This window comes from Chionomys nivalis, chromosome 20, assembly GCF_950005125.1.
Source record: "Chionomys nivalis chromosome 20, mChiNiv1.1, whole genome shotgun sequence".
In the NCBI taxonomy this organism is placed as follows: Eukaryota; Metazoa; Chordata; class Mammalia; order Rodentia; family Cricetidae; genus Chionomys; species Chionomys nivalis.
The window spans coordinates 45567760-45582671 of NC_080105.1; the positions used below are offsets into that span (position 1 = coordinate 45567760).

Here is a 14912-nt window from a genome sequence, read left to right on the forward strand (position 1 = left end):
CAAGTCAATGTTTTGTTAAAGAAAGCTTTCCAATTTGAATAACCTCCATATTAATGGTAAAAATAATTATGCAATAAGTATTTCTCCTTGCTGGTAGATAAGGATTATCATGAAGACTACATTTCCTTTTTCATTCTGGTTACAATACAACCCCCCCTTTTTCTTCATATGACAGGGTTTCTCTGTATAGCTCTTGTTTTACTGGAACTTGCTTTGTAGACCAGGCTGGCCTCAAATTCACAGAGACCCACCTACCTCTGCTTCCCAATGCTGGGACTAAAGATGTTTTTTAAAAATGCCCTACATTTTTAAATAAATATTTCGCATAAGGTCTGATCAGTATCTAAAATGTGATAAAATCCATAAGAAGTTTACAGCAATAAAATAGGATTGTCAAATAAAAATAAACTGAATTTTCACAAAATTAGCATATACTAACCTAACCAATTACCTTTGTAATCAATACAACAGTCAATATAATGTACAATCCTGGTGTGCTTTTTTCCAAAATTTTATTGGCTTCTTGTATTGTGTGAGTAGTCAATTTGCTTCAAAATTATTTCCTGAGTCATTGGGATCTGACACCAGAATTTAAAACATGAAAGCAAGTGTGTCAGGGATAGATGGTCCTTCAGAAATTCTGAAAGATGGAGGGAAGACCCAGGGCATGAAATGCTATAGCAAAGAAGCGTTAAATGGCAAGAATATCAGTCTAAAGGTAGTCATAATTAGTAGAATCAGAGTACCTGATAGTAGCTGGGAAAAGCTGAAAAATATAGTGTTCTGCAGGAGTTGCATTGTGAAACCTTTATATGAAGCTTAAAGTTACATGGTGTAATTCCAAGGAACATGGACAGTGATGTTTGCAGCTGAACTTCACATGCATCTTTGCCACTAAGATGCATCTTCCTGCACGGCTAATATACTGCCATCCTCTAAAATAACTATTTCTGCAGTCTCTACTCAAACAAAACTACCCGATTTTTCTCCATGTCCTTCCTATGCTCTTGAATGTCTTCACTTTTATTTCAACCCCACTACTACTTCTCATTTTCTAATATTCACCAACTGAGAAACACTCAGTAGTGTAACTCATCTCCAGCTGAGAGTGTGACTCTCGATTTAACCCGTTTTCCCAGACTTGGGGATGTATGGTGCTCATATGTCTGCAGATATATAAGCAATTGAGTTGAAACTTTCAGCGTCATCCTCAAGAGCACTCTCCACTCCTTTTAAGGCAGAGTCTCTCCTGCCCTGGGGCTCACCACTGAACCCAGGCTGGCTGGTGAGTGAGCTCCAGGTAGTCTCCTGCTCCTGCTTTCCTATAACACATGTGACCAGGCCTGGCATTTCTATGTGAGTCCCAGGGTTCAAACTCATATCCTTACTTAAAATTGAAGAACATTACCAACTGAGTGTTTCTCCACCTCCCTCCATTTAAAAATAATATAACTTAAATATGTAATAGGTTATGTTGGGGTGGGTAGGAAAATATCTCACTCCCTCTGTCTTAAGCATTGGTAGATTTAAATTTTTTTTCAAGTGTGTGTGTATGTGTGGTGTGTGTGTGTGTGTTCAATTAGCACATGTGGAGGTCAGAGGTCCCAGTTGCCTCTCAATTTCCACCTCATTGAGCCAAGGCCTCTCTTTTTCTTTCAGCTGGAGAGCTGGCTGGACACTGCTGCCTGATTCTCCTACTCCGCACCCCCATTTGGCTGCAGATACGCACCACCACATGAGGTTTTGTACATGGGTCCTTGGATCAGTCTCGGTTTGTCAGGTTTCAGTAGCAAATGCTTTTATGAAAAATCTCCCTGAGCCTCTTGAATGGAATTTAATCAAACAGAGTTCTTACCTTTCTCTTGGTCACTTACTACATTGACTCCTCTTTCATCTTCAACCATGGATGAATGTGCAGTGCCCATTGGTTGAGGTTGCTTGAACATATTTTTAAATTAGTGTCAATATTAAGTTGCATAAAGATTTCCTAATCGATTTTCAAAAAATTTAATTTCTATTTTAAAATTAATTGTATTTAAAATGAAACAGTCATGGATGGAAACACAATCTAATGAAGATGGAAAGAAAGAAGGAAGAAGGAAGAAACTAAGGAATAAAAAAGGAGAGAAATGCACTTTACTGGAAAATGTATATTTAAATCAGGAGACCGGAGTTATTCTCTTATACCTACAACTATCTATTGAATATTCACTAATATTTTATGTGACAATTTGCTAACTAAAATTGATTCAGTCAGCCGCTGAATGATTGAAATTTATTCTTTGGAGGAAAACACCAAAAGTCACATTCTATAGTTATTATTCTCCTTAGAGGCAATAGGGTGGGTGACATGTCTCTCAAAAAACAGAGATGCTGACAAGTAGAGAACTAAATGATGCACTGAAACTTTAAGTTGTGAAATACTTAACAATAGGTAATACAATTTTGAGTCACTAAGATAATAATTCCTTAGCATGAATTAAATTCAGGGGAAATAGCTCTCATACTGCTCAAAATTTTAATTTCTGACTGATATAACTCAAATTTGACTGCCTTCAACATGTGAAGACATTAAAGGACTGAAAATCACCCAAACATGATCTTTTAATTGAAACAAATCCAAGGATAAGATTTATTTTATGCCACTATTGATTCTAAAACTAGTGTGTTGCCTAGCTACATAGTTTGAAATTAAATATTAAATCATAGTCTGTTGATTCTCAATGGAAGTCAAAAAGTAACTACATATGATCCATGAATTCAGCATTTGCCAGTGAAAATCTTACAACAAGAATCTATTTAAATATGTATGTACCTTTAGATGTTCCCCTTCATTGTCATCAGGCCATTCTTGTTCTTCCTCTGATGATGAGTATACATCTGACTCCGACAAATACATATAATTAGTTAAGATAAGCTACAAAGACAATTTGATAAATAATACAGAGAGAAAATCTAGTAACTAGTGCTAATACAAAATAGGCATTCAGTTACTAATTTAGGAACTTTGATTTAGTCACATCACTGGAGGAGAAATATTTTATCAATATAAACCTACAATATCAGCTATAATCCTGCAGCAACAGTTATCTGCCTGCATGATCTACAGGTGCAATAGAGGCACAAATATCATGAGAGTAACCTACCACTTACTGATTGAACTTAAGGCCCATTCTTGAACCCTCACTGAAGAGTCCAAAAATCTGAGATTGGAAGGCCATGGTTCTAAGAGAAAACCTACTGGCACTTTTCTGCTAAAGGAATATGCAATAAGATGACTCCTAATGATATGATGAGGTCACCATAGAACAGTACTTCACTCAACCCTCATCAGAAAAGCTTCTTCTTGTAGTGGGTAAGAAGTGACCTAGAGAAGCACAACTAGACAATGCACAGTGAGCGAAAGACTTTGGAGCCCTCAGTCCTAAGTGGGATGTCTTTATCAAGCCCCTCCCCTCAGGACTCAGGGATCTATGCGCAAGCAGATGTAGATAAGGTGTCAGGCCGGAGCAGATGGGTGATTCTGAAAAGAAAGCATCTTTCAGGTGCAGCAGGACTGAAACACAGATGAGCTCATGGAGATTTGGGCAGCATGCGTAAGACCTGCGCAGATTCAAACCAGACAAAATGCCAGAACTACAAAGACAAAGTGGACACAAATTCCCACCCCTAACCAAGACGCTATTTGCAATTGCTACCTTCTGACAAAGGGGAAATCAGTCACTCAAATGGCATGACACCATAGTGGCAACCACACTCTAGGGAAAGTCCCATGCCCAGGAGTCAGCACAAAATGAACTCCATATTTTTGGGGTGTGTGTTCTTATTTGGTTTAGTTTTATCTTGGTGTAATTTTTTGTCTTGTTGATTTTCTTCATTTGTTTATTTTGATTTCCTTTTCATGATTTTTATATGAAAAGGGGAGAACAAAGTTGGGTAGGTAGAGAGGTGATGAGGATCTGTGGAGTTGGGGGAAGGGGAAAACACTAATCTTCACCTGTTCACTTTAAGGTATCATGTATATTTGAAGGTAAGATGAGCTTGTTGGAGACAGCAGAAAAACGGATTCTATTTCACAATTAATTCAGTTAACTTGTGTCTCTTGATGGGGAAACTGAATCCATTAAATATTTGAAGTTACTTTGAAAGGTGTCTATTGATTGCTGTCATCTGTTGCCGCTGCTGTTATTGTTTGCTGTCTTCTTGGTCCTACACTAACTTAGGAAATGGATCAACTATCAGAAGCTCCAATATGTCACTTCTACAATAAGTCAGTTCCTTGAATAAGGCCTGCACAGAGCTCAAACGCATATGCACAAATTATTCTACTTAAGAAAATGGACACACCAGGAAGTAGCAAAACTGAAACATAAGAAAACCAAATGAGATCATACTGGACATTCCTCTCTAATAGTCCTACGTTACCTTCCAATACTATGATTGATTGTGAGCCTAGCCTTTGACGGCTGAGCCATCTCTCCCGCAAGCTATGGAGGAGGGATCTGTTTCAGCTTATACTTTCTACTCTATCACCAAAGCAGGAGCTCCCAGCAGGACCTGGGAGCAGGAACTGAAGCAAACAGACCACAGAGGAAGGCAGCTTACAAGTTTGCTCAGCTTGCTTTCTTACATAACACAGGACTGCCTGTCCAATGGTGGCACCAATGCAGTCAAAAATTAAGAAAATGCCCCCACAGACTTGCCAACAGGCCAACCTGATAGAAGCACTTTCTCAACTAAAGTTTACTATTCCCCCAATGAATCCAGCTTGTATCAAGTTGACAAACTGATTAACCAAAACAACCATGTTCGTCAAGAAACAATATGGAAACCCTGTCTTGGGAAACCAAAATACATAAATAAATAAATAAATAAATAAATAAATAAATAAATAAACAAACAATGTGAAAAATTAAACCTTACTAATATGTTATATGAGTGACATATGTGTGCATTTAGATTCATTCTCTAAATGAATTAAAATAAACAAATGAAGAAAATAGGTAGATGGGTCAATGTTATAAGGATAAGGATTTGGAATTAAAACTGGTAGTAACAATTCTTGTAAGGTCTCTGGATATTTTCTATAGTAAAGAATATTAATACTACAGGTTAAAGTAAAAACTAGAAAGTATAGTACAGTATAATTTATATGCATAGCAATGTACACTTAAACCGTACCTACATAGCAAATTCTAAGACAGCCAGGCCTACCCAATGCAACCCTGTCTCAAAAACAGCTAATAAAATACTGTTGGCCAATACACTGAGCAAATAGTTCTTCCTATTAACACATACTGGGAAACAAAATGTTTCTCTGACTGCAAAACAGGATCAAAAGAAGAAATTGCCTTGACTTTATCTCCATTGTTCAGTGAAGAGAAAATGGAAGCTTTATCTAGCCAAAATTTAAATCTTTCTCAAATCATCCTAATAAAAGAAGAGGAAAATCCTGCTTGAATAGATTCATATTTCTGTATCTGTAGCCAGAAGCTGCATATTTGGGGGCTTTGTTGTACTTTTTATTACTCAATTAAAATCTTAAGACTAAATAATTCCATATTTCCCCAGCAGTGTGGAGGTCAAAACAAGTTTACAATCCTGACTGAAAACAATCTCATCTAAACCCACGGCCCTCACTCCTATCTACCAATCGTCCCATTATCCAGGGGAAACTAGCAAACTGTGCAACTGAATAGAACCCATTCTTACTTAGATTCTTTCAGCTGTACCATATGTAGTAGCCTAATCTTTTCTGCATTTTGATCAAATAAATTTTTCCGTAAAGAAGAAATCAAATTGGATTTAAATTACCAAAAGACTAGGTATCTAAGTGCAATTAATAAAAATACTTTGAATTCTTAGTGTACATAGTATACTTAGTGAACTACTCAGATAGCTCAGAATACGTCATACATGTGCATATCAAGAAAACTCTAGTCTCTACACTAGTTATTAAGCAGGTACCTCTACAAACAATATTCATCTAAGTGTTTTCAAACTATGCAAAATCCATTGACTTTTGCACATGCGTGCAGGTATTCCGTAGGAAGCATGCTGATTCAGAAATGCGAATTTTGGGATACTAAGCTTATAGTCAGAAATGTGAAGAGAGTATGTTAAGTTACTGAATAACTTTTTGGAAAGATAATGTCACAACAGTGAGACTTCATTTGTGCCAAATCCTCACGTGAAAGTTGAAGAGCAGGGGAATGAAACTTCAAAGACCATGCGCATTCTATGTTTTGAAGCATTTTCCCAGACAGATGGCAGACTGTACCTGGGCCAAACGCTTTTACTTCTTTCCTTGCTGGTGCTTTGCATGGAAGAGGAGTTTTCTTCTGTATGGGTTTTAAAACAAGACATGTAATAGCCGTTGTGGGACTGTATAAACAGCTCAGTGGTTAAGAGCATTTGCTGTTCAAACAGTAAGACCAGAGTTGGGAATCTGATACCCAAGTAACAAGCCAAGCATCCACCAAACACATGTAAACTCACCCAGTGCCGTTTTATGGCCTCTATGCATGCATAGGCAAATCTACAACCACACACATATACACATACCCTCAGGTGGATAGACAAAAATAATACATCTCTTTAAAAGTAACATTTGTTTGTCATAAATAATATGAATTAAATGATGCAAGATAAAATATAAAACGTATTACCTTCCATTGAGCATATTCTTCAAGGGAGTCTAAAGAGTCAGAGACATATTATTTATGAACATGATAAAGTTAAGTATACCTTCCATATAGAATTACTATAAAAATATTCCAGGTTTCTAGCTTTAAAAATATTACTAATTTTAGTTTGGGGGCACCCCTTTTGTTTATCTCTTCTTATTGAAGGAAAACAACCTACATCCGTATGGCATTCCTAATTGTTGGAAAACAAAAGCAAACTGTGATTATGGGATGAATTTGTGACCCAAAATTATTTTTAAGCTCTGACTGTAGGAAGAAACAGAATGGCTCTTTAGCAAGACAGTTCAGGGTCATTCATGCCAGTACTGAATGAGAGTTTGCCATGACCTCCATATACGACAAACTTTGGAAGCTCAAAGAGAAAGGAGAATCTGAGCTCCTGAAAACATTGCTCATTTTTGCGTGTGTGTAAACTACTCTTAGGACCGTGTTTCGGGGTTGCCCCTAGTTTTCACACCTGAAACATTTTTAGTGAGCACTTTGTTTTGTTGTTGTTGTTGTTGTTGTTGTTTTTGGTTTTTCGAGACAGGGTTTCTCTGTAGCTTTGGTGCCTGTCCTGGAACTACCTCTTGTAGACCAGGCTGGCCTCGAACTCCCAGAGATCCTCCTGCCTCTGCCTCCCGAGTGCTGGGATTAAAGGCGTGCGCCACCACCGCCCGGCTTTAGTGAGCACTTTGAAAATAGTGTGTGAACCTACACCACGTGGTAGAAATAAGAAGTGATTAGTGCTGGCTGATTGCCGAAGGTTAAAGATGCCTGAGTTTTACAGGCGAACAGGAGATTACTGAAGTGTTCCATGTGAAATGTAGCCATGTTTACACAAGACACAGTCCTGCCATTGCAGTGAATGGTTATCACTGGATTATATCAAATAACCTGCATTTCTACAAATTGGTTGCTTCTTTCACTCTAGATGGGAAGTTAACGTAACTAGAGCCTTTGCTGCCTCCGTGCTCTCCATGGTCAGTGGAGAACTGAGTGCCAGCCACTCGCCATGGTTTTCCCCCCTCACTCTTCTCGAACTCACAGAGATCCACCTGCCTCTGCCTCCGAGTGCGGGATTAAAGGCGTGCGCCACCACCGCCCGGCACAGGAAAATATTCTATACTTGAATTTGGAGGATAGCATGAGAATCTCGTATGAAATGAGTTGACTACTCTCAAGTTCCTCAGCTGTGACTGACTCTACATGGGCTTCCCAACCCTTCACTGTCTTTCTTAATCTTCACTATTCCTTCCTGTTCCCCAAAATCCTTAGAGGAAAATACCTCATGATTTAAATCTTCATTTCACTTTCTCAGTAATATTCTCAATTTAACCTGCTTTGAAAAAAATAAGATCTAATTATTGCCACTTAAAATACCCTGAGCAATTTCCTTTCACTGGGTAAAAAGCTCAGTATTCCTTGCAAACAAACATGTTGTCATGTAATGTTTGTAAATAGACTTCTTACCTTGCTCCTCATCATATCTTATGCTTTCGTATCTTTCATCTTCAGAGAAAGATAAATCATCAATGCCCTTTGGACAAAGTTGTTAAAAATACAATGTTAAAATTAGTGTCAGTAATGAGTTGCACAGATTTAATAATCACATCCTCAGAAATTATCTGTTTCCTATTTCAAATGTAATTAAATTGAAACTACAAGAAGCATAACTGAAAAACTAAATTATAGATTCTCATACATATTTTTTGAGAATCATTAATCTTATTGGGTCTCTGATTATAAAATTGACAATATAATTTCAGAGGAGACACTTGCATAGATATTAGAGAAGCCAACATTCGTGATTAAAAAAGGAATTAATTTCAGAATATCAGTAATTTTCATTCCTCATAAATTACAAATGATTTTAAATTCATATATTATCAAATTATGACATGTGTACTAGTCATATAATAAACTTATGAACAGTTCCAATGGCATCAATATTTTTAATATTGAAAGAAGAAATATAAAGATGATTCAAACAAAACTTTGTGGTGGTTACTCCATTTTTTATGAAATTAGTAAATGTTTGGGCACATTTTTACTAAAGAAAGTTATTCTGTTGTGGTTGAATAAAAATATTTAAACATTAGCTATTACCTATAGGCTTTTTACAAGCAAAACCAAACTACAGAACTACAAAAACCCTTCAGATAATAAAGAGAAGCATGCTTTCACTCGGCATGGATAAGATGCAAGTTGTGTATTTAAACTCTGTGTTGTCTGTCCAATCCGAGCATTTAAAGAACAATCATGAAGGTAATATTCTGTCTTGCTTTGAGCAAACCAGGAAGTTCCAATATAATACCTAGATGTGGACCACTGCTTTCTTGGATCCCTTGTCCTCTTGCTACAATTTGTCATGGCTCTTGTTTCTGTTTCTTTAGATGGAAACTTAATCCTCACACTCATAAAGATCATTTCTGAGCAAGCATTTCAGCCCTCACTCTTATAAATACACTGAATATAGCACTCATTATCATTCTGCCTTTTCATATTAACTGTTTCTCAGTGAGGAATTTCATATATAATATTCACTAATTATTTAGACATTTGTGCTCATATAACCTCATTTGCTATGTCCATGTTCAACAGTTTAGTGTTTGATATTCAGTAACTGGAGAGTATTCAACATAAAATGTCTGCAGGGAGCAAAGCACCACCTGCTACATTTCAACAGCATATTCTAATAAAATCCTTACAAATTATAAATCCATATTGTGGCATGCATTTATGTACAGATTCAGTGATAACTACAATCACTATATGCTGTAATGCTGGGTAAAGTTAGTCCCCTGCAGTACTATATTTAATAAATTTCTTCATTGAAAACTTTTTTTGATTTGCTTACAGAACACCAAAGTCTCCATTCTGGAAGAAATTACTCTTTATGGATAATGGGATTAACTATACACGTCTATTCTCTTCCATGGCAAAGACAAGTAAAAACACTAGGGACTAAATTAAATAATTCAAGCTCAGTCTTTGGCAGTACTGATTGGTAATAGGCAACATCATATTTTGAATCATTAGAAAAGGTAACTCTTTAGAAGGAATCAAATCCTGGGGTTAGCACTCTGATACTGCTCAAAACTTCTGCCATTTAATCATAACTCTCAGACTTTTTAAATACCAAAAATAATGGAAAACATATTAAGAATCTATAAACGTACTTTAACTTATCTTACACCAGTCTGCTTAAGTACTTTGAAGGGGTGTTAAAACTGAAAATTAAATGATCCATTGGCTCTCCAGGGCAAGGAAAATGGCACTTTCATGTGGCTCCTGGCACATTGTGTACCAATGAAAATGATGATCTTTAAAGGTTTTAATTTTAATATTCATGTACCTGTCTTTGAAAATTCCTGTCACCACACCATTCTCCTCCAGAAGCTTTTATAGTTGGCTCTTCTGTAATATAATTAGTTTAAAAGCTATAAAGTTAGACAAAAATGATAGTTGTTACAACCCATCCCAATGGGTACATCGAAAAAGCAACCCCAGGCTTAGGGAACATTGCAGGAGGGGATGGAAAGTTTGAAAGAGCCATATGTCAGGGACAGAATCAATGTTAAAAATTGTTAATGTGCAAACAAAATCAACAATATTAGTGGCATGAGTAAGAAATGGAGGGATGTAACTTAGTAGGTTGAAAGGTGCAAATTGATGCAATGTTTATTTGGAGATTTACTGAATAGATAAAATCATAATCAAATAGCAAAAAAAAACTTAAAGCTTTTGAATGAGTACAAGAATAAAAACAGATTCCTGTATAAAAGACTCTGCATTATTGGTACCAAATGATGTGTGAAATAAATAAGATGATTAACAATTGGTCTTGCACATCTAATAATTCCTTTGGTATTCTTTAGGAACGCACAGCTTATAGATATCAGGCTCATCTAAAAAGGATATACTGAAATGTCATTGGTATAAGAATATGTGAGGCCTTAGGATCCATATAAAATCAAATTGGTATAATAAATGCTGAATCAATGATTCAATAATATGCATAACATGAATAGAGTTTCTAATGACTATTATAAGAGACATTCGGCTATTTTCTCTAACATAGAATATTAATTCTACATATAGGCAAAAGTTGGCAAAGATATCTCATCATGCTGTATATTACATTAGTTCCTGCAGCAATCCTGCTGCCACAGTTAAGGGCACTGATGTAGAGAATAAATAAATGAAAATAAAAACTGAACAAGACAGAGCCGGGCGATGGTGGCGCACGCCTTTAATCCCAGCACTCGGGAGGCAGAGGCAGGCGGATCTCTGTGAGTTCGAGACCAGCCTGGTCTGCAGAGCTAGTTCCAGGACAGGCTCCAAAGCCACAGAGAAACTCTGTCTCGAAAAAACCAAAAAAAAAAAAAAAAAAAAAAAAAAAAAAACTGAACAAGACAAATAAGCAGTGTGTCAAACTAAAAGAAAGCATAATTTGAATTTGTAATGAGCAATAACTTGAAATTTCACTCATACACCAAAATTATGCTTGCCAAAGAAAGATTTGTTCAGTTGTCTAAGTAGTTGACTTTACAAATAAAAATCATACAGACAACAGTCCTATGTTTTTAAACTATGCAAAAAAAAAATCATTGGACTTTTATACCTAGCACAACTATTCTGTAAAAAAAAAAATGACAATGTTAGTATACCAAGACACAAAAGAAAAAATACTGTGTTAGAGTTAAAACTTTGAAAATATTATTTTGAGCAACTAAATGACTTGTGTAAACAATGGGACTTAACAATGATAATTTAGTCTTTAAAAAAAAAAGTCCTCCCATCAAATTTGGAGGGCAGAGAAGTCAAAATCAAGAAGATTGTATAGATTTTGCATTTTTGAAGCACTTTTCCTACATAAATCAATATTGAAGAATTTACCTGAGCAGTATGACTTTACTTGAGTTGTTGCTGGTGCTTCATAAGAATCTCTTCCTTCAAGGGGAAACTGTATAGATTGTCAAAGAAGGTATTTAACTATGTGTGTGTGTGTGTGTGTGTTTGTATAATATGATTTTAATAACTCAGGATAAGATATAAACTTACTACCTTCACTTGAATATATTCATCAGGAGATTCTAAAAAAAAAAAAAACAGAAATAGTTACATGTAAGCATGACAAAATTTACCATACTTTCAAGAACTGCTTTATAGCAAAAACACTCTTTGTGGTTAGCTTTTGCAGTGATTCTGTTCACTCTAGGGATGTGGGAAGTTTTTAGTTTTGATTTTCAAGTGAAGGAAAGACACACAATAAAAATTTACTGGAAAATAAATAAATTCCATAATTTAATCAAATGACAATTTTCAAATAAAGATAATTAACCCAGTGAACATTTCTAATAAAAGTTATGTGAGTTGGGCAGTAGTGGTGCATGCCTTTAATCCCAGCACTCAGAAGACAGAGGCAGGTGAATCTTCGTGAGTTCGAGACCAGCCTGGTCTACAAGAGCTAGCTCCAGGATGGGCTTCAAAGCTACAGAGAAACCCTGTCTCAAAAAAAACAAAAACAAAAACAACAAAAAAAAAAAAAAAAAAAAAAAACATGTGTATTCATTAAAATGGCATTTTTAATGGCTGGAGAATAAAAGGTACCAGTAATTTTAGAATGAAATCAGGAAATCAAGATAGTATTCCAACAGCCAAAACTGATTATAGCATGGGACAGACTGTATCTTCAGCAATGAGTACTTCACAGTCATTTATCCTAGTGTTCTGTGAGAGTTTACCACGTCCTTCACTTTATATATTAGTTATGAACTATCACCACCATTCACTTCTTATTAAAGAATGGTTCTGAATTTATCACCCTGGTTATTTACTTGTAGAATTATAGCACATAAAAAACTTTATTTTTATAAACACACACATGTTGACTATATTTAGTATAGCATGTTGGATTTTTCCTTACTTTGCAAATTTTTAAATTTTTGAGAATTCATAGATTTTTAATTTTTGAGAAATCATTTATCATATCCATTTTTTCCTTTCCTGCTTCAACTTTCTATGTGTCTCTAACTACCTCCTCTCAAATTCAAAAATTTTTTAATTATTATTGTTACACACACACACACTCATTTGCAAGCATATGTGCAACCTACTGTGTCCATTTAGTATTGTTTATATGTAGATGTGTTTAGAATTGATAATTTGGGATTGGATAATACATCCTTAATAGTCATTGACTGCCTGTAGCTCTTCCTCTAGAGAGCAGCAGACATATTACTTTGGGATCTTAAATAATTAATTTTGAAATATTCAACACTAGAAATTACATTGCATTATTTATATCAAATTCTTATATGAAATTTAGAGAACACAGAAGCAAAAATTTAGAAATTTTAAACATTTCAAACATTTATATTTATTTGTTCATAAATATTAATATTATTAACTCACCTACTAGAAACCATTTCCCATGCTTTGTGTCACAGACTTCATTTGGAACAGAATCATTTTCCTCAACAGTAGTCTGTGTGAATTTAGGAAGTAAGGTACTTAGTAACTCTTGAACTTTTCGTACAAGATGAGGTCAAATTTTCAGGAAAAATAAGAGAGAAATTACCTCTGATAGAGGATAGTCTTTAGGAGTGTCTAAAAATGTCAAAGAGAGGAATAATGAATTCCATGCAAACCTGATATTGACCATGTACGTTCATGGAGAATTATATAGAAAATAATCCTCATGAATGAGAATAGGTATTTTAATGCTAAAGTTTTTGCATGGTTTATTGTGTTCATACAAGCCAAGAAAAATAACAATTGGAAAAAATAACACAAGAGCTAAAAATAAATTAGAATTTTCTGAAAATAAGAGCATAATTCAAAGTAATATCACACTGGTCCATAGTGGCACAAGCATTATGCTGATAACCAACAAATATCTGAGTTTATTTAGCCTACTGAAGGAAAAGTCTTTAAAGAAACAGAGCACAGACAGTCATAGATTAAAGGAGTAAAGATAATAAAATAAATATTAAAAAGTAATAGAGTAAAAATAAGCCATGTATCCAGGTTCTGGCTATTACAAATAATGCTGCTATGAACATAGTTGAACAAATGCTTTTGTTCTATGGTAGGGCATCTCTTGGGTATATTCCCAAGAGTGGAATTACTGGATCCTGGGGTAGATTGATCCCGAATTTCCTGAGAAACCACCACACTGATTTCCAAAGTGGTTGCACAAGTTTGTATCCCCACCAGCAATGGATGAGTGTTCCCCTTACTCCACAGCCTCTCCAGCAAAGGCTATCATTGGTGTTTTTGATTTTAGTCATTCTGACAGGTGTAAGATGGTATCTCAAAGTTGTTTTGATATGCATTTCCCTGATCGCTAAGGAGGTTGAGCGTGACCTTAAGTGTCTTTTGGCCATTTACCTGCTAATAATTGTATCACTGGACTCATATCCCAGGCCTCTTTTGGAACAGATTCTTGCTCTACAATGGTAGGCTATATTAATTTAGAAAAAAATTAATGACTCTTGTACAGGTTATAGAAAATGAAATTAATGATTCAGAATAAAATGAAAAGTAACTACCTTTGATTGAGGACATTCCTTAGAAAATTCTGAAGTTTCAAAGAAACAATCAATTAAATACAAATATGACAATATTGACTGTATATATTTATAAAGAGAGTATGAAAAATAATTATCATGGATAACTTGATGGTTATTTAATTTTGTTTTGATGAATTTTTACTTTGTTTCATTTTTAGACAACTGAGGAACATGACAGAAATCCAGTGAACAAAATTAAACTGTAGCTGTAGTTATACTTAGAATTATCCAAAAGAATACAATCTAAATAAATTAATAGGAAAGACACATATACCACAATATGATATTTTTAACTGATGGAAAGAAAACCTATCTGTGGTCTCAGGAAAAAATCATAATTATGAGGTGACATTTCATTTATTAAAGCTTATCGCTGAACAGGTCAGCACGTACCTCTAATAAAACATTCCAGAAACATTTAAGCAATATTATTAGAGCTATTCATGTTCTCCATGTCATGTTCTAATTTTTCCATCACCTGTCAATCATAAAACTTCAAAGAGATAAATGATTCATATGTTACAGTTTTCAAATTTGGTCAATTTGGGTATTCGTGTGCAGAATGACACTGCATAAAAATTTTCCTCAATGGGCACACATGTGGACTTATAATTAGACATTTAGAATTAATTTCCTTTTTATGGTA

The 14912-nt window shown here is 35.1% G+C and overlaps 1 protein-coding gene across 1 annotated transcript in view; it reads right to left on the reverse strand.

The window, feature by feature from the left end:
- LOC130862629 (ankyrin repeat domain-containing protein 36C-like) overlaps positions 1-14912 on the reverse strand; it is a 93150-nt gene that overhangs the window by 47675 nt on the left and 30563 nt on the right. Inside the window, exons 15-24 of the mRNA XM_057752340.1 lie at positions 14246-14274; positions 14085-14157; positions 13273-13301; positions 13107-13179; positions 11757-11785; positions 8160-8226; positions 7405-7463; positions 6669-6697; positions 6287-6384; positions 2816-2892 (exon numbers count right to left, since the gene is read on the reverse strand). Coding sequence (XP_057608323.1) covers positions 2816-2892; positions 6287-6384; positions 6669-6697; positions 7405-7463; positions 8160-8226; positions 11757-11785; positions 13107-13179; positions 13273-13301; positions 14085-14157; positions 14246-14274 — 563 coding nt within the window. The remainder of the gene's footprint in view (positions 1-2815; positions 2893-6286; positions 6385-6668; positions 6698-7404; positions 7464-8159; positions 8227-11756; positions 11786-13106; positions 13180-13272; positions 13302-14084; positions 14158-14245; positions 14275-14912) is intronic.